Raw genomic sequence first — 20,448 nt, forward strand, 5'->3', positions numbered from 1 at the left:
TGTTTGAGAAGAGGGAGCCCTCCTCTGAGTATCACCCCACCACTACCCCCATTACCCCACCTTGACACATCAAGTCTCTACAGGAATTAGGAACATCCTCTCCCACTGAGGCCAGCCAGACAAGGCAGCCCATTTAGGGGAATGAGGTCCACGGGCAGGCAGACAACAGATTCAGGGACAGCTCCTGCTTCAGTTGCTGGGGGACCCTGCACATCTGCTACAAAAGACCTGGGTCCAGCCTGTGCTCATTCTTTGGTTAGTGGTTCAGTCTCTGGGCTCCCCTGCTTTTATTCAGAGCTGCTTCACTTTTTTTTTCTTTAAAAACTTTAGGTCTATTTAAAATGGGCTATACTATGGAAGTGACTATGTAGACCAGCATGACCTCAAACTCGTAGATAAGAATTTGCTTCCAAACTGCTAGGATTAATAATAGCATGTGCTACCATTCTTGTCGATATTTATTTTTGAAAATGATTGTATGGACACTGGTGGCAAACATCTGACATGACTTTAAGAGGCATTGTATTGTCCCATTTCTCCAATGTTCCTTTTTTTTTTCTTTTTTTTTTTTTAACTTGAGTATTTCTTATATACATTTCGAGTGTTATTCCCTTTCCCGGTTTCAGGGGCAAACATCCCCCTCCCCCCTCCCCTTCCTTATGGGTGTTCCCCTCCCCACCCTCCCCCCATTGCCGCCCTCCCCCCACAGTCTAGTTCACTGGGGGTTCAGTCTTAGCAGGACCCAGGGCTTCCCCTTCCTCTGGTGCTCTTACTAGGATATTCATTCCAATGTTCCTTTTTAAAGATTTATTTATTTATTATATATAAGTACACTGTAGCTGTCTTCAGATACACCAGAAGAGGGCATCGGATCTCTTTACAGATGGTTGTGAGCCACCATGTGGTTGCTGGGAATTGAACTCATGACCTCTGAAAGAGCAGTCGGGTGCTCTTAACCGCTGAGCCATCTCTCCAGCCCCCAATGTTCCTTTTTAATCTATGTTATTTAGTTTTGTTTTTATTTTCCAGTGTGTGTGTTGACTATGTAGCATACGCTTTTCTCAAACTCAGTGATCTTCCTGCCTCTGTGTTCTGAGTGTTGGGACTGAAAAATGCACTACTATCCCCTGCTTGAACAATAAGTTTTTACCAGGCAAGTTCTCTCTCTCTCTCTCTCTCTCTCTCTCTCTCTCTCTCTCTCTCTCACACACACACACACACACACACACACACACAAAGAATTTTAGTCGTTCTTTTATGTGTATGAGTGTTTTGCCTGTTTGTCTTTGTACCTCATTCATGCCTGTTGGCCAGGGAGACCAGGATATGGTGTCAACCCCTGGAACTCGAGTTACAGATAGTAGTGAGCTAACTGCCTTACGTGCTGAGAACGAAACCTGGGAGCTCTGGAGGAAATTTCAGTGCTTTTAACTTATGAGTATTTTCTACTTCCAAGTTTTCTCTTCCTGATGTTTTCTGTCCAAGGCATTCTAGGTCACTCGGGGGTCAGACTTGTGCTGGGGGGGGTCCCTGCAGGGACAGGGAAATAAACCACACTAAGAGATAAGAATGAAAGCCCTGTGCAGATTGACTTGAGGGATCAGACTGGGGGAGTCTAATATTAGGCAGTTCATTGCCAACATATTTAAAACACAGTACAATTTGGGAAAAAATTTCAAGGCAACAATCAGTCCAATCTGTCCAGTTCCAGGTACACAATAAAGTTTAAGGTGTAACTACATAGAAACTCTTTTACAAAGTACACGTGACCATGAGGGTGGGTGCTATAGCTAAAATGTGGTCTCTGACCAATAGCATAGAGGTCAGATGGCCATAAAGTGCATGTGACATCTCTCCAAAGGATGGGTAACAGTCTAGGGAAGAAAGAGTCTGAGAATTATTATTCTGGGGAATTTGGGTTATGTCTGCCTCTATAGGAAAAAGTGGGGGAAGTCTGCCTCCACAGTTAGCAGAGATCACATGGTCATTAACAAAATTCACTCTCTGCCTTTTGTATAGAATTCAGACATTTTATCTCCTTCATTGAGAAGAGGGCCCTGTGCATTTAACATCCCTGGTTTATCTATGATCTGTGGATATAAGGATCTTTGTACCCTTAACCTTTCTTACTCATTAAAGAGTAGAACTCTCCTGAAAGTGGGAGAATTAACATCAGACAAAGGTGAAGTCCCTATCTGGCTATCCAGTGCAATGTGGTCAGTCCTGAAACCATTTAGACACAACTAACAGAAATGGATTCAATAAATTTTATTCATATATTTGAGCATATTTACTCACAAATACTTAACAAGGAAGAAATTGGCTGGGAAGAATTTAGCAAGAGATAGAAAGAAGGCAAGGAAGGGGGAAAGTGATGTAATATATTTAATTAAAATGTATAAAAAATAAATTTTAAATTAAAAGAGGCTAGAACGACAGCTTAGCCATTAAGAACAATGGGTGCTGTTGCAGAGGACACAGATTCCTTTCCCAGAAGCCACAAGGAAGCTAACCATTTCCTTTGACTCCAGCCCCAGGCATCTCCTGCCTTCTTCTGGCCTCTTTGGTACTGCATACAGACACATGGAGGCAAACACACATATACACATTAAAAATAAAATTAAAAAAATAAAAAACTATATACAGTGATGTCACAACCCTAAGTCAGATAGCAGTCAGGGCAAGTTAAAATGAGCTCCTCTGGTCCTTCATGGAAACAGGTGTGGCTTCCCTCTGAGCCGGTCTGCTTAGAGGCAAAAGGAGCCCACAGTGCTGATAGGTGATTTTTCCCTGAAGTTTTCTGAATTTTTGTTCTCTGTTATTTGTATATGTAAGAAATGTGACACTGATCTGTTAGATCATACATCATGTTTAACGGGTAGCATTGACTCCTGAGCCATCTACTTTCACAGTGTTACTTACTTGGTTTTCAGATAAGACCTTGTAGTATAAGGTGAACATTCCAGAGGCATTTCTGTCCATCATTTTTAAATTTACATACATTTCTGCATGACTCTGAGCTAAGAATGCCCTTGAATATCTCCGCTTTTACATTGTGACCATGTTCAGAAGAGGATTTAATTTAGCATACTTAGGAGTAGGCAAACCTATATGTGAATGTATCCAGACTCTGTAAATTAAAATTCCAATGCTTCCTTTGTTAAAGAAAATTATTGCTTTGGAAAAGACTCCCATGCTTTCCTTGCCTGCCACAGGAGGCAAAAATCTTTCTCAGCTCCTCTGTCTCGGCTTTCGTGATGGCTATTCTTGGTAGTCAATTGACTACATCTGAAATTAACTAAAATCCAAAGAGTTGGATACTGTGGGTTATTTTCCCTAATTATAGCTTTTGAAATGAAAAACCCTTCTTTAATTTGGCTCTTCTGAGGTGATAAGATCTAGGGCACAGTTTCCCATAGTAGCCTACATATATAAAGGACATTGAAGACGGTAGCTCTTTCTCGTTGTCTGCTTGCCCTACCTCTGGCTAACAAGTTCATTTTTTTTTTTTTTGGTTCTTTTTTTCGGAGCTGGGGACCGAACTCAGGGCCTTGCGCTTCCTAGGCAAGCGCTCTACCACTGAGCTAAATCCCCAGCCCCACAAGTTCATTTTTTTAAGGGCATTACAACCTATTTCAGAATTCTGGCGTATGCTGAGACCAGCTGAGACATAGAACAACATGGACTGAACCACTATTAGATAGCCATGGTTGGACTAGTTGGACCACAGCCTATTCTAATGTGAAATATTCTAATAATTCCATATACATAGCTTCATCCCATCAGGTCTGTTCATCTAGAAACCTTTACTAATACAGCTCTGAGTGTGGATGTGTGTTCACCTTCCGACGGAGGAAGATGCGCTGGCTAACAATACTGCTCCACGGGGTTTGTCATCTGTTTCTTTCCTTTCTCCCAGGGTTCCCATACCTACCAGGTGAATACTAGCTGCAGTTTACCTAAATCCAGCATGAAGGACTCAACCCAAGCCAATTTAGAGTATTTGTAGGTTTATTGGGGGCAGCTCTCTAATAGCCTCACTGATCCCAAGGAACCAGAGGGTTCACTAGTTCCCAAAGAGGCCAGAGAAGTCGCTATGGGTGGGTAGAATGAGGAGGGTGGTGGGGAGAAAGAGAAAGATTGAGCAAGGCAAGCTGGAAGACAAAAAGGCAGGGGGGAGGGAAAGTGGGGAGGGAAGAAGGGGGAGGGAGGGAGAAGGGGAGAGGGAGAGACACAGAAACAGAGAAACAAAGAGACAGAGAGCACAAAATGTCTGGTTTATATAGGAAGAGCTTCTGGAAGAGGGAAAGCCCAGCCCCTGGGCTGAAAAGTTCAGGATGCAAGGCGAGGTATGCCAGCCATGCCCTATAACATGTGGGGACCGAGGAGTGCTGGGAGAACCTGGAGGCCTGACCAGCTTTGGTGTGTTAAATATACAGCTGCTTGTCCCAGGTCTGACTCCCAACAGCCGCAAAACAAAAATCTTGTTCCCCCAACTCCCTCTTTAATTGTTAATATCCCGGGCACCCTTCCGCTTGTGGGACAGATTGATAACTTACTGCAAGCTGAGTAACGGGCTATGCAAGCTATCTATCTACTCTGATTCCAGGAGGAAGAAGGGAAAGAGCCTACTGAATGCTGTGAGGGATTTGGCTGAAGTCAGTACCTGATGAGCACAGGGTCACTGCCCGCAAAGGGGAGGAGCAGGCGACTGAGCAGGGGTAGGTGGAGTCCTCCCTGGGGCTCGGTGCGTAGGGCACAGAAGGGAGGACAGGCACAAGTGCTACTGAAATGCAAATCCGTGCAGCTCTTGAAAAGGTCTGGACCTGGACTGGAAGCCTGTGTCCCTTAAGCACAGTCTACCCCAAGGGAGGTGCTCATGTCACTCAAGACTCCGTGGCCAATCAGAACCTTCAGGCGGACCTGCCAATCAGAAGAGAAGGCGGGTTCTTCCGGGTGCCAGGCGGCGGGTTCCGCCTAGCAGCTGAGCAGGCTTGAGTGTTTTGGGGTGCTGTGCTTTCTGTCCTGCCGCTGGATGCTATGAAGTGCGCTCAGGCAAGCTCCGAAGTTGCGACATGGTGAGCACAGGGTCACTGCCAACAACCGGGAGGAGCGGGTAGCTGATGTGTTTGTTTTCCCCCGGGAGAGGGTGTGAACCGGCAGCCAGATACGGCCGCCTGGAGGTCCTTATGATCCTAGCCACTCGCTGGACCCAGCGGTAGCCACTGATTAACTTCACTATGGGGGCCGCATCTGCACAGAGCATTTGGAAAAGTGTCTTGTGTGTAGAAACGCCCTTGGAACGATGACAACTCCAGAGAGCTCTAATTTCTACAAGTTCTATTCTTAGCATTTGACATTAAGGTGTACTATCCTTTGGGGATTAATTTTATGGAAGCTGTAAAGGGCATCTCATATATATTGTAAAGAATTTACTGGGGTTGGGGATTTAGCTCAGTGGTAGAGTGCTTGCCTAGCAAGCACAAGGCCCTGGGTTCGGTCCTCAGCTCCAGAAAAAAAAAAAAAAAAAAAAAAGAATTTACTAATGCCTAGGAGATAGTAAGTCACACCAAGTAGAATTAGCTGAGGGAGGACTACGTGTAAAACACCCCACAGATAGTATGCTAACCAGGCCTGTTAGAGATTGGAGTGCTAGGATACACATGTTTTGTTTTGTTTTGTTTTTTTCCCCACCAGGATTGTCCAGAAATAGGGTTCCAACCCATAACAAAGGAAACAACCCTGATTTACAACCAGCCACCAGGCCCATCCCCATGTCAAAGAGCAGGCCTCTAACAAAGTGCTCAATGGGGCATTGCAGGATCACAATCAACAGTAAGGCCTGGTGTGCCATAAAGGTTCCGTTTTCTTCTTGTGAAAAGCATAGTTCTGCCACATGGGCAAGATGACACCTGGTGACAACCATTTGAAAAGGTAAAAAACCATGGTTGTGTTGAGTGCTGGCCGAATCAAGCAAGGCTTTCTTTCCCTGAGGTCCCCATGTATGGAGAATGACATAGCTCCTCCTGAAACCCAGGAACATGCTTGGCAGAGCCAATAACAATCTGGGACCTAGGCCATGGGAGCTTTTCCTGAGGCCCGAGGTATAAAGAAAAAACAGCGCTCATTCTCTAAAACCTGGAATATGACTGGGAGAGATGGTAACGGTCGGGGGCCAGAGCCTTAGGGAGGAGTTGCATCAGTTATTGTTTGAGTTTGACTAGATTTTGGCTGCAGGACTTCCCAGCTCTGAAGCAAAGGGATAGCTGCACTGGACATTGAGTGTGTGATGGATTGAACATACAAAGGACCTTGGAAGATGAACAGGTGCCCTGGGAGAGTGGAAGATTCTACTAAAATACAAATTTACCATACTAGGGCTCTCTCTGCCCCTAGGGTGGAAGGACAGAGCTGGGAAGGCCTGTCTTGTCTGAGTGATTTAATCTCTAATCCTCCTGTAGGGAAGCCGGTACTGTCCCGAGGCCAAGCTGGGTGGTCAAAGCTAATGAAAGACTCTGGGCAGGCTAGCAGTCAGGAAGAGCACCAGTGGGAGGTAGCTCCATATTCTTCTCTGATGCAGTTCATTAGAGAGCCGTGAGGGAGATCACAAGCCATGCCATGGTGACTGTGGCAGTCATTGGGAGAAGCAGGTGGACTAATCTATCGGAGTCCAATAGGATTGGACTGTGATGGACTGTGAACCAGACTGGTTCATGTGGTGACTTTCTCAGAGGGCCCTGGCCTCTGAGCCTCCCTGAGTGTGGATTCCCTGTGTGTGTGTGTGTGGGGGGTGTCTGCAGCTCTGGCCATAGGAAGCTGTGTTACTTATAATATCACTGCCCAGTGTGCACACACAAGCATTGCTTTTGGTGTGCAGTGGGAAAACAGATTTCAAGACTGAAGGTCTGGTTTTTAGAAGTTCTGAACATTGCATTACAAATTGAGTTTTGTGTGATAAAGTTTACAAATAGTTTAGAAATTTGTGGAGAGGAAGTGATGATCATCCTTCAGCAATATTTGATTAAAATCCTTTTACCTTTCCACTACCACCAGCCACAATACTGTGGTTCATGGAAATTCAATTCCAGGGTACAAAAGGGGCTTCTGAGATTCAGAGGTCTATCAGGTGTACAAGTGGGTAGGGCAGATTCCACATCATGTGCCATAATCCATGTAGCAAAAAGCAGACATTGAATTATTCTTCAACATTGAATTGTGTGTGAGCTCAGTGGGGCTGGGTTTGTGTGAGATCACAAGGAGGCATGAGCTGCAGAGCCATAGCCCACCTTTCTGATCACCTCCATACAGAGAGAGCTCTAGAGCATGGAAGAGCCCTTCTCTATTTGGAAGTGAGGTCAGTAGTGACTGGGGGTCAGAAATATTAACAGTTTAGGGGTCACTGAGTTACTTTTGTGGGAGTTGTAAAGTTTGTGTCTATTTAATTTGTATGCACATGCAATCATAGATAATGTTGGTCAAGTTCACATTTTTTCTGCCTGAGTTTCCTTGGATCTTTCAATTAAAACTTGACTATAATTTTGATGCCTATGTTCTTGGCTTTTTCTGTGCATCCCATTATTTTTTTACAAATGTTGTAAACCTTTTGATTGTTGTAACTCTGTAATAAGTACAGATAGAATTCACATTATGCTGCAAATTGGACATACTCAACATTTTTTTTCTTTTTCTTTTTTTTTAAAAAAAATCACGTTAATGGTGTTATTTAGAGTTGTATAAATAGGTAAAAATATTCAACATAATTATTCATTTAGTAAACTATAGTAAGTGTGAAACCAAAATTGATATGAAATAATAGAAAGAGGACTTTAGTTTAGACTTTAGTAACACAGAATATGTTGTTAGGGTCGCATAACCAATACCTCACTAATTATGACTTAATTTAGAAAACAAAAAGAGTGAAAATAAAACATGGTCCAGAATTGAATCTGTATGTGACACAGGATTTGTATTAGCAATAAACTAGGTTGGAATTTTCTGCAGATATCAGCTATAATTAGTTAAAACCATGTTCTGTTATAGTTGATGTATAATTGCATATATTTAATATATATTTCTGATACATTTGGACATAGTACTGACCGAGTTCTCATGAAAATGACAGAATTGACATGGAACCTAGCAATTTTCTCAGTGTATTTTCCATGCACTTGAAATTAGTTCTAAGAAGTACCAGAATTTACATGTTCATTGCAGTTATATTCGTAGTATCCTAAATAAGAGAATAACCTCAATGCTCCTTCCTTTAAGACAAGCTGGATACCTCAAGGGGACATTGTGCTAAAGGCATGAAGACAATAGCAATGGTTAAAAGATTATGCACCTTAACCACTGAACTGAGAATAGGACCCCCGTTGAAGGAATCAGAGAAAGAACTGGAAGAGCTTGAAGGGGCTCGAGACCCCATATGAACAACAATGCCAAGCAACCAGAGCTTCCAGGGACTAAGCCACTACCTAAAGACTATACATGGACTGACCCTGGACTCTGACCTCATAGGTAGCAATGAATATCCTAGTAAGAGCACCAGTGGAAGGGGAAGCCCTGGGTCCTGCTAAGACTGAACCCCCAGTGAACTAGACTATGGGGGGAGGGCGGCAATGGGGGGAGGGTAGGGAGGGGAACACCCATAGAGAAGGGGAGGGGGAGGGATTAGGGGGATGTTTGCCCGGAAACTGGGAAAGGGAATAACATTCGAAATGTAAATAAGAAATACTCAAGTTAATAAAAAAAATTTAAAAAAAATTAAAAAAAAGATTATGTACCTTAAAAGAACTCTCACAGTCAGTGCTCTATTGGTCATAAAACAGCTTGTAATTAAAGCTTAAGCAGTGTCAACCCACTTCTTTCTTTAATCTTTAGTGTGCTCTTATTATCAGATGGATATGAGAGCTTGAGCCATCTTGTCTTCCTTGCAGGTAGCAACAGAAAATGAAGGGCAGAAAGCACAGAATCTATCTAAAGGGATCTCCTTCAAAGGGTTTTTCTAATGTTCTTTTAGAACATCATGTGGAGAAGAGAAATGAAATATCAAGCTTTCTATAGCAAGAGTTATTATAGAGATGAGAAGCAAATGTGCTATTAAAGTATACTATTGCAGAAAGTGGCTTTATTTGGATGGCATGAGAGCTTTCTGCCAATTAGTCATATTGCATGAAAAAGTAAAACTGAGGTTAAGAAACAGACTGACCGTTTTGTTTGAATTTAAATACTGACAATAAATTACAGTTGAACAAACGTGATAGTTTTAGATAAGAGACTTATCTTTTTGTTTTCTCTGGGTTGCATAACCTATCTTAGATGGTAACACTTTCATTTTTGCTTTGGAGAATGTTTTTAAACATTTAACATTTTTATACATCTGTTTACTTATGCTTAATGTATAATATAATTAATGTAGCAATTTTGTATAGCATCACATATTTTCTATTATTTGAATAGTTATTCAAACATTAATTTTTCTTAAAAACACTCAAGAACATTCATTTGGAATGAAATGAGCAGAAATCTCTGTAATTCCACATTCCAAACTAGTGAAAGCGAACACAAGAAAATGGCTGCTTTTGTTTCCTGTGTGATATATTGTTGAGAACAAAACTTTTGAATTTACAGATGTAGACTGGACCCAAGATGAGCTTGTCATGAACTCCTGTGTTGCAGGGTATTTGATCACACTGTGAACCCCGAGACTGTCTAATTTACTTAAAAAAGAAAAGAAAAGAAAAGAAAAGAGCTGTTTCTAACTGTAGTGTGGCTCAGCCCTTAGTACACACCTTTATTCCCAAACAGTGAAGATAAAGTTAGTTTTAGAAGGAAGCCCATGTTTGAAAGTGATGTCTAATTGACAAAATGATGAATCAGAGAAAGATCTGACAGACTAGGATATGTCCAACTCTCAGGAGTAGACAGGAAAGAGAGGCAACATAAGAGGAAGCATCTCAGTGGGTGAGAGAAGGCAGTTTTACTGAGAGAGTTTTATGGAGACAGGTGAAAGGGAGAGCAAGCTAGAGCATGAGGAGCCAGAAGATAAGAAGATTGCTAGAGTTCTTTTGAGGATAAGCACAGCAATTCAGTCGGAAGGGAAAGAAGTTGGTTTCAGTCAGTCATGAAGAGGAGTTTGAGTCAGAACAGCTGAGTTGACCGGCCAGAGTTCAGAAAGAAAAAGAAAGGGTGAGTTCATTCAGCAGTTAAGTTTCAGATGCCAAAAACATCCTAGACCTAAATAAGATCGTATGGAGGGTAGAAGCTTCCAGAACTAGGTCTAGGTTATCAGACCTGGAAGTAAGCCTCTGAGATATTTTTACACTCCTGTGTGTTGGTCACCATCTACCAAAAAAAACAGGAGAACTGTGTCTATCACAATCATACTGTCCCTGTCTTCACTATTTCACTTTTCTTTGTTCATTATTCCTTCCCTTTGCATTTTCATTTAAGCAATATTGAATTCATATTTTAATTGAAGATAGATGTTTCTCTCATACAATATATCCTGACCACTATTTCCCCTCCCTACATTCCTCCCAGCGACCCCCCACCCTCTCCTGTCCTCCTCTCTCCAAGATCCAACCCCATCCCCATTTCCTCTTCAGAAAGAAGCAGACCTCCAAAGAGAACAGCCAAACAGGACAAAACAAGGTAGAAAAAATACGTGGTGAAAGCCTTCATATTGAGGCTGGACAAGGCAACCTGATAGGAGGAAAAGGGTCTCAAGATCAAGCAAAAGAATCAGAATTACACCTCTCCCACAATTTTACACCAGAATTACTGCTGGAATCCCACAGAAACACCAAACTAACAGCCATAACATATCAGCCGAGGACCTAGCACAGACCCATGTTGGCCCCATGCTTGCCATTTAAGTCTATGTAAGATTCCTAGAAATCCAGGCAGTGTTAGGCTTGGGTTCCCTCTCATGTCAAGTGCCTCAAGTTAAACCAAACATTGGTTGGCCACTCAAACAACTTTGTTACCATCATGCCCCAGCACATCTTGCAGAAAGGACCAGTTGTGGGGCCGTGGGGTTGTAGGTGGGGGTTGTGTCCTGGTTTCTCTTTCTGTAGCCTGTGGAGTTCCTTCTCTCCTCAAAGAGAGTAGAACATAGGGTTGAAGGCTCCAAGCCTGCGCCCTCTTGACCTCTGCATTCAGTGAATTGTGTGGAATTTGTCTTCATCAATGGGCTCTCCTGTCAGTTTTCTGAGAGTAAAGTTTTGTCCTGGCATCAGCATGGATTGTTTAAGAATCTCCAAGGGACCTCCTTGGCCAATAACTCAACCAAGTGTAACCCATTCCCAAATTGAAGCCCTGACTGGTTACAAAGGATGGCCAGTTCAGACTCCATATCCTCCATTACTAGGAGTTCTCATTAGGGTCACCCTTTAGCTTCCAGGAAGTTGCTATTGTACTGGGTTTCTACACTAACTCCCAAATAACCCCGAATTCCAGCTGTTTCTCCCTGCGTTTTACTTTTTCCCTTCACCGCACCCCCCACTGATCCCTCCTGCTCCTGTTCCCATCAAACCCCAGTCTACTCACAGAAAGGATTCCATTTCCCCTTTAGAAGGAGATCCATGCCCCCCCCCCCCCCGTAGCCCTCTTCTTTACTTATCTTCTCTGAGTCTGTAGATTATACTTTGGTTATCATTTACCTAATAGGTAATACCCACTTATAAGTGAATGAATACCATATCTGTCATTCTGGGTGTGGGCTACCTCACTTGGGGTAATTTTTTTTTTAGTTTCATTCACTTATCTTCAAATTCATGATGCCATTTTTTTTTTATTAACTTGAGTATTTCTTATATACATTTCGAGTGTTATTCCCTTGTCCGGTTTCCGGGCAAACATCCCCTTCCCCCCTCCCCTTCCTTATGGGTGTTCCCCTCCCCACCCTCCCCCCATTGTCGCCCTCCCCCCAATAATCACGTTCACTGGGGGTTCAGTCTTGGCAGGATCAAGGGCTTCCCCTTCCACTGGTGCTCTTACTAGGATATTCATTGCTACCTATGAGGTCAGAGTCCAGGGTCAGTCCATGTATAGTCTTTAGGTAGTGGCTTAGTCCCTGGAAGCTCTGGTTGCTTGGCATTGTTGTACATATGGGGTCTCGAGCCCCTTCAAGCTCTTCCAGTTCTTTCTCTGATTCCTTCAACGGGGGTCCTATTCTCAGTTCAGTGGTTTGCTGCTGGCATTCGCCTCTGTATTTGCTGTGTTCTGGCTGTGTCTCTCAGGAGCGATCTACATCCGGCTCCTGTCGGTCTGCACTTCTTTGCTTCATCCATCTTGTCTAATTGGGTGGCTGTATATGTATGGGCCACATGTGGGGCAGGCTCTGAATGGGTGTTCCTTCTGCCTTTGTTTTAATCTTTGCCTCTCTCTTCCCTGCCAAGGGTATTCTTGTTCCCCTTTTAAAGAAGGAGTGAAGCATTCACATTTTGATCATCCGTCTTGAGTTTCATTTGTTCTAGGCATCTAGGGTAATTCCAGCATTTTGGCTAATAGCCACTTATCAATGAGTGCATACCATGTGTGTTTTTCTGTGATTGGGTTACCTCACTCAGGATGATATTTTCCAGTTCCAACCATTTGCCTACGAATTTCATAAAGTCATTGTTTTTGATAGCTGAGTAATATTCCATTGTGTAGATGTACCACATTTTCTGTATCCATTCCTCTGTTGAAGGGCATCTGGGTTCTTTCCAGCTTCTGGCTATTATAAATAAGGCTGCAATGAACATAGTGGAGCACGTGTCTTTTTTATATGTTGGGGCATCTTTTGGGTATATGCCCAAGAGAGGTATAGCTGGATCCCATGATGCCATTTTTTAAAACAGCTGGGTGATATATACTCCACTGTGTAAATGTACCAATACCATACAGTTTTTATGACTATTGCTCTGTAATACTGCTTGAAGTCAGGGATGGTGATTCCCCCAGAAGTTCTTTTATTGTTGAGAATAGTTTTCACTATCCTGGGTTTTTTGCTTTTTCAAATGAATCTGCAAATTGCTCTTTCTATCTCTATGAAGAATTGAGTTGGAATTTTGATGGGGATTGCATTGAATCTGTAGATCGCTTTTGGCAAAATGGCCATTTTTACTATATTAATCCTGCCAATCCATGAGCATGGGAGGTCTTTCCATTTTCTGAGATCTTCTTCAATTTCTTTCTTCAGAGACTTGAAGTTCTTGTCATACAGATCTTTCGCTTGCTTGGTTAAAGTCACACCAAGTTATTTTATATTATTTGTGACTATTGTGAAGGGTGTCATTTCCCTAATTTCTTTCTCAGCCTGTTTATCCTTTGAGTAGGGGAAGGCTACTGATTTGAGTTAATTTTATACCCAGCCACTTTGCTGAACTTGTTTATCAGGTTTAGGTGTTCTTTGGAGGAATTTTTGGGGTCACTTAAGTGTACTATGATCATCTGCAAATGGTGATATTTTTACTTCTTCCTTTCCCATTTGTATCCCTTGACCTCTTTTTGTTGTCTGATTGCTCTGCTTAGGACTTCGAGTACAATACTGAATAAGTAGGGAGAGAGTGGGCAGCCTTGTCTAGTCTTTGATTTTAGTGGGATTGCTTTAACTTTCTCACCCTTTAGTTTAATGTTAGCTACTGGTTTGCTGTATATGGCTTTTACTATGTTTAGATATGGGCCTTGAATTCCTGATCTTTTGAAGACTTTTTTCATGGAGGGGTGTTGAATTTTGTCAAATGCTTTCTCAGCATCTAATGAAATGATCATGTGGTTCTTTTCTTTGAGTTTGTTTATATAGTGGATTATGTTGATGGATTTCCATACGTTGAACCATCCTTGCATCCCTAGAATGAAACCTACTTGCTCATGGTGAATGATCCTTTTGAGTGTTCTTGGATTCAGTTTGCCAGAATTTTATTGAGTATTTTTGCATCGATATTCTTGAGGGAAATTGGTCTGAAATTCTCTTTCTTTGTAGGGTCTTTGTGTGGTTTAGGTATAAGCGTAATTGTGGCTTCAAAGAATGAATTGGGTAGTGTTCCTTTTGTTTCTAATTTTTGAATAGTTTGAAGAGTACTGGTATTAGGTCCTCTTTGAAGGTCTGGTAGAATTCTGCACTAAACCCATCTGATCCTTGGCATTTTTTGGTTGGGAAACTTTTTTTTTCTTTTTTTTTTTTTTTTTTTTTTTTGAGGAAGGGGTCACTCTCAGGCTACCTGTCTACCTCTCAGGCCTACGATACATGGTTGGGAAACTTTTAATGACTGATTAGATTTCTTTAAGAGTTATGGGGTTGTTTCGATGGTTTATCTGATCCTGATTTAACTTTGGTATCTGGTATCTGTCTAGAAAATTGTCCATTTCCTCCAGATTTTCCAGTTTTGTTGGGTATAGGCTTTGGTAGTAGGATCTGATATATTTTTTTTTAAATTTCCTCAGTTTCTGTTATTATGTCTCCCTTTTCATTTCTGATTTTGTTAATTTGGATACACCCTCTGTGACCTCTGGTTAGTGTGGCTAAGGGCTTATCTATCTTGTTGGTTTTCTCTAAGAACCAACTCATGGTTTTGTTGATTCTTTGTATAGTTCTTTTCATTTCTACTTGGTTGATTTCAGCCCTGAGTTTGATTATTTCCTGCTGTCTACTCCTCTTGGGTGTAATTGCTTCTTTTTGTTCTAAAGTTTTCAGGTGTGCTGTCAACCTGTTAGTGTATGCTCCCTCTAGTTTTTTTTGTAGGCCCTCAGAGTTATGAGTTTTCCTCTTAGTACTAGTTTCATTATATTTCATAAGTTTGGGTATGTTGTAGACTCTGTCTGTAATCACATAAGATGCAGTTGAAACAACTTTTGAAACAACTAAGGACTAAGCCTGGTGTTTTTTTATTTTTAATTTTGTTGGTTTTGTTTCTGTTTTTGTTTGTGAAGACAAAGTTTCTCTTTCTAGTCCTGGCTGTTCTGAAAGTAGGTATGTAGAACATGTAGGCCTCAAACTTAAAGGTCCACCTGACTCTAGGTCCAGAATGCTGGGATTAATTGTGAGTCAACATGCCTGACTGTTTGTTTGTTTGTTTTATGTTATTGGCTGATGGACCTGGAATGTAGGTTTTTGTACATGTCAACCATATGCTGTTGTGTTGATCTTCATCCATGTCGTGGATTTTGAAATTTGGCAGAGAGAATAGTCTATTTCTCAGGGTGGCATAGATTCATGACATTAATACTGCCTAAGCTTTGCTGCCTGAGCTTTCTGAGTCATTGAATTGCAGATGCATAACATTTTTCCTGCCTGTTGTGTTTGTCTTGATTTTTTGAAGGAATATGAATATTTTACCTGTGTGCATGAATATCCATATTATGTATGCCTGATCCCCATAGTAGTCAGAAGATGGCTTCAGAATTCCTGAACTTGGAGTAATGGATAGTTGTGAAGCCCCTTGTAAGTATTGGCAGTTGAGCCCAATTATTTGCAAGACCAGCAAGAGTTCTTTACTGCTGAGCCATCTCTCCTGTCCTGTGTTGCTATTTAGGATCAACATTTACATTGCCAATATTTCATCTGTCCGTTTGTATCTATTTAAAAATACACGCCCCCTTTAGTATGATCTCATTACTGTTATAGTTTAAACTTGGCCACGAGGATTCTGGAAGATGAATACAGAACTGGAGTGAACGTGTAATTCTTTGTAGGAACCCTGGTAAAAACCTCTGAGTTCTTTCTCTCTTTTTTGATTGATTTTTACATGGGAAACAGAGTCTTAATATGTTCCTCTGGCTGTCCTGGATAGACCATGCTAGCATCCAACTCAGTGAAATAAGATGTGAGTTGTTCATACAACTTCTCTGATGTGTGCTAGTACTACTTGGTTCTTTCTCTCTCTGTGTGTGTCTTTCTCTCTGTCTCTCTTTCTCTCTCATAATTAGCATTTCTCTTGAAAGGTTATATCCTATTCAAGGAGCATTCAATTTCCTTCTAAGATAACTTGGTAATTCCATTAGAACTTCTGGGTCAAGAAATAAGTGGGGGAAGCACCAGAATCATATAACTATATTGTCAATGAAGCATACATTTACAGTGATGTCAGTATCATGGTTTCTGATGTACACATGTATGGGATATTTTAGGATGCGGTGACTTATGATGATGTGAATGTGAACTTCACTCAAGAAGAATGGGCTTTGCTGGATCCTTTACAGAAGAGTCTCTACAAAGATGTGATGCTGGAGACCTATAAGAACCTCACTGCTATAAGTAAGATTGTGGATTTTCTTTCACTTTTTAAAATAAGGGGAAAACTGTTTTCTGCAATTTCAGTTAAGAATGAGGTGAATAAATCAGGTTCACTAAAGATAGTAACTTAAATTTTGCCTAATTTTCAATAATATATCATACATTTTCACGTACTATATTTTAGGCTGCAACTGGAAAGACCATAATATTGAAGAACATTTTCAAAGTTTCAGAAGACATGGAAGGTAATTGTCATGTGCAAGTTGGTATGGATCTGCCTCTAAAGAAATGTTACTGTGTCCTAGAAGTTTTAAAGATAAGCAACAGTGTAAAAAGAAAAGCACTTCTTTAAGTGTATTGATTATTAAATTCTCACAAATCTATGTACCTCAGTGTCAGGTGTCTGATTTGTGTTTACAAGGCTTTCCTCTAAGAAAGAAGACAAGGAAACAATGCCCTAACAGATATTACCATTCAAATCATAGCCACATTACAGCTACTCTGTAGAAATGCCAATCTATTTAGTCTCATACCACTCACATATTGCAGTGTGTGTGTGTGTGTGTGTGTGTGTGTGTGTGTGTGTGTGTACATATATATGATATATATTATAGGTGATAAGTATATGTTTCTAATAAGCAAATATTTCATGGTAAAGCTGATTACTCATAAAGTAACATTTCTAAGTTTAAGTTAAAGAGGCAGTTTATGAGAATCAAGAATGTTGTTGGGGAAAAACATACCACATGCTTATGATCAACAAAAAGTCAAACTGTGTGAATTCAGTGTGGAAATCTTTTATTTGTTATTCTTCTTTTAATGCCACAATGGATACAAGCCATGTGGGCATAGGGATATTGGAAGAAGCAATGTACTTCTCATTCTCTCTCTTCCAGAACAATTAAAATATATGTAGTAGTCCCCATTTGAACAGACTTTCTCGGTGTGGTACAAGTTTATAATTAGTTGGTTTTCCAACTTCATTGAGAATATATCCATAAACTCACACTGCAGAAAATCCCTATGAATACCAGAAATGTGGAAATTCTTTTCTGTTTGTCCTGGTTCACTTGCCAATGTAGTATGCAAGTGTATATTTCACAATATAGGAAAATTTATGCATGTACTCAGTGTGGTAAAGCTCTGAGTTCTTCAATTTCTCTTTAAATATGTAAAAAAAATTCATAAGGAAAAAGGATGCTACAAATGTGAGCCATGTAATGACACTCTTACCATTATAGGTATGGGAAACAACCCATAATAAAGGGGAAACCATGAATGTAAACAAAGTGATTAAAACTTTAAGATGTGATTCCTCTTTACAATTTGACCACATTATAAAATTAATTCCTATAGATAAAACGATTCATTGGTGTAGTGATTGTGGTAAACCTTTTACATGTGCCAATTATCTTTGCAGGCATGAAAAAAGTCGTACTGGAGTGAAACCCTCTGAATATTCTCACTGTGGTAAAGCCTTTGCATGTCACAGTTATCATCAAAGGCATGAAAGAATTCATACTGGAGAGAAACCCTCTGAAGATACTCAGTATAGTGAAGACTTTGTACATCACAGACGTCTCCAAATACATAAAAGAACACATTCTAGAGAGAAACCCTACAAATATGACCAATGTGATAAAGCCTATTCACAATATAGTCATCTCCGAGGACATAAAAGAACACACACTGGAGAGAAACCTTATGAATGTAAGCCGTGTGATAAAGCCTTTACATACCATTCTCAACTTCAAAATTGTGAAATAATTCATACTGGAGAGAAACTCTACAACTGTAATGGATGTGATAAAGTCTATTCACAACACAGTCATCTTCAAATACATAAAAGCACACATCCTGGAGAGAAACCCTATGCATGTAAGCAGTGTGGTAAAGCCTTTACATACCATTCTGAACTTCAACGTCATGAAAGAATTCATACTGGAGAGAAACCCTACAAATGTAATCAATGTGGTAAAGCCTTTGTACAACAGTGTAATCTTCGAATACACAAAATAATACATACTGGAGAGAAACCCTACAAATGCAATAAGTGTGATAAAGTCTATTCACGACACAGTACTCTCCAAATACATAAAAGCACACATACTGGAGAGAAACCCTATGAATGTGATCAATGTGGTAAAGCCTTTGCATATCCTAGTTATCTTCAAAGGCATAAAAGAACACATACTGGAGAGAAACCCTATGAATGTGATCAATGTGGTAAAGCCTTTGCACAACACAGTCATCTCCAAATGCATATAATAATACATACTGGAGAGAAACCTTACAAATGTAATCAGTGTGGTAAAGCCCTAGCATCTCATAGTTATCTCCAAGTACATAAAAGAACACATACTGGAGAGAAACCCTATGGATGTGATCAGTGTGGTAAATCCTTTGGATATCATGGTCATCTTCAAATACATAAAAGAACACACACTGGAGAAAAACCCTATGAATGTAATCAGTGTGGTAAAGCTTTTGCATCTCATAGTAATCTCCAAGTACATAAAAGAATACATACTGGAGAGAAAGCCTATGAATGTAATCAGTGTGGTAAAGCCTTTGCATATTCTGGTCGTCTTCAAATACATAAAAGAATACATACCGGAGAGAAGCCCTATGAATGTAATCAATGTAATAAAGCCTTTGCACAAAACAGTGATCTCCAAACACATATAATAACACATACTGGAGAGAAACCTTACAAATGTAAACAGTGTGGTAAAGCCTTTGCATCACATAGTTATCTTCAAGTACACGAAAGAACACATACTGGAGAAAAACCCTATGAATGTAATCAGTGTGGTAAAGCCTTTGCATATCATGGTCGTCTTCAAATACATCAAAGAACACATACTGGAGAGAAACCCTATGAATGTAATCATTGTGGTAAAGCATTTGCACAACACAGTAATCTCCAAGTGCATAAAAGAACGCATACTGGAGAGAAACCCTATGAATGTAATCAGTGTGGTAAAGCCTTTGCATATCACAGTTATCTCCAAGTACATAAAAGAATGCATACTGGAGAGAAACCCTATGAATGTGATCAATGTGGTAAAGCCTTTGGATATCATGGTCATCTTCAAATACATCAAAGAACACATACAGGAGAGAAGCCCTATGGATGTAGTCAGTGTGGTAAAGCATTTGCAGGTCAGAACGATCTTAAAAGACATGAAAGAATTCATACTGGAGAGAAACCCTACAAATGTAATGAATGTGGTAAAGCCTTTGCGTGTAACACTAGTCTCCGAATACACAAAGCAACCCATACTGGAGTGAAACCTTACGAATGTAAGCAATGTTGTAAATCCTTTGCCTCTCATGGTCAACTTCAAAAACATGAAAGAATTCATACTGGAGAGAAACCTTACAAATGTGGTCAATGTGGTAAAGCCTTTTCACAATCAAGCCACCTCCAACTACACAAAAGAACACACACTAAAGAGTAACCCTGTGAATGTAACCAATGTGGTAATAAAGCCTTTACTGTGATCATCAAAGGTGTGGTGGTTTAAATATACTTGGCCCATGGCAAGTATGGCCTTCCTGGAATAGATGTGGCCTTTGAGGAAGTATGTCACTGGGGGGGGGGGGGGCGCTTTGAGATCCCATGCTTAAGCTCTACCCAGGGCAGAAGAGTCTTCTGGCTCCTTCTGATCAAGATGGAGAACTCTCTCCTCCAGTAACATGTCTGTTTGGACACTGCCATTCTTCCCACCTTGATAATAGACTGAACCTCTGAATCTGTATACCACCCCCAATTAAATGTCCTTTCTAAGAGTTGCCTTAGTCATGGTGTCTTTTCACAGCATGAAAACCCAAATTAAGACAAACAGCATAAAAGATACCACACTAGAGAGAAACTATGAATGTATTGAATATGGTGAAGCCTTTGCACATTTCTATAGTTCTCACTAGAACAAAAGTATTCGTACTTCCATTCACTGAAACCCTGTGAATGGAAGCAATGTACAGCCTTTGCCCTTCACAATTATCTATGAATACAGGAAATAACACACACTAGAGAAAAGCCTTATGAATGGGCTCAGTGTGGTAAAGTCTTTGTGTTTTGAAATCTGCATAAATACTTAACATTTCAAAAACATGGTCAAAGTAAATGCCAGGAGTTTATTGGAAACAAGCTGAGTTAGAAGGTTAGGGATTATGATTAGGGTGGTTGGGTGTGCAGTTAGTATTAGAAAGTTAGGGGTTAG

The 20,448-nt window shown here is 40.7% G+C and overlaps 1 protein-coding gene across 3 annotated transcripts; it reads left to right on the plus strand.

Annotated features, from left to right (window-relative positions):
- The first annotated feature begins 2,826 nt into the window (after nt 1-2,826).
- On the plus strand, nt 2,827-19,734 carry Zfp120l1 (zinc finger protein 120 like 1). Of its 3 annotated transcripts, XM_039082787.2 has the most exons (6): nt 2,827-5,078; nt 5,698-5,934; nt 15,306-15,427; nt 16,114-16,240; nt 16,404-16,464; nt 17,640-19,734. In XM_039082787.2, exons 4-6 carry the CDS (start codon nt 16,207-16,209, stop codon nt 19,681-19,683), a joined length of 2,139 nt encoding a protein of 712 aa, XP_038938715.1. In that variant the 5' UTR covers nt 2,827-5,078; nt 5,698-5,934; nt 15,306-15,427; nt 16,114-16,206; the 3' UTR covers nt 19,684-19,734. The 3 variants fall into 3 exon arrangements, with proteins under 3 accessions (XP_038938715.1, XP_038938713.1, XP_038938714.1); XM_039082786.2 differs by lacking the exon at nt 15,306-15,427 and having other exon boundaries at nt 4,885-5,078; XM_039082785.2 differs by lacking the exons at nt 5,698-5,934; nt 15,306-15,427.
- Nucleotides 19,735-20,448: the final 714 nt, after the last annotated feature.

This window comes from Rattus norvegicus, chromosome 8 (assembly GCF_036323735.1).
Source record: "Rattus norvegicus strain BN/NHsdMcwi chromosome 8, GRCr8, whole genome shotgun sequence".
Lineage (NCBI taxonomy): Eukaryota > Metazoa > Chordata > Mammalia > Rodentia > Muridae > Rattus > Rattus norvegicus.

Excerpts from the sequence above, each read along its gene's own strand:
- Zfp120l1 (XM_039082785.2), top strand. Across the intron at positions 16,241-16,403 it reads TAAGAACCTCACTGCTATAA|GCTGCAACTGGAAAGACCAT; the intron begins GTAAGATTGTGG and ends ACTATATTTTAG. Across the intron at positions 16,465-17,639 it reads AGTTTCAGAAGACATGGAAG|GCATGAAAAAAGTCGTACTG; the intron begins GTAATTGTCATG and ends TTATCTTTGCAG.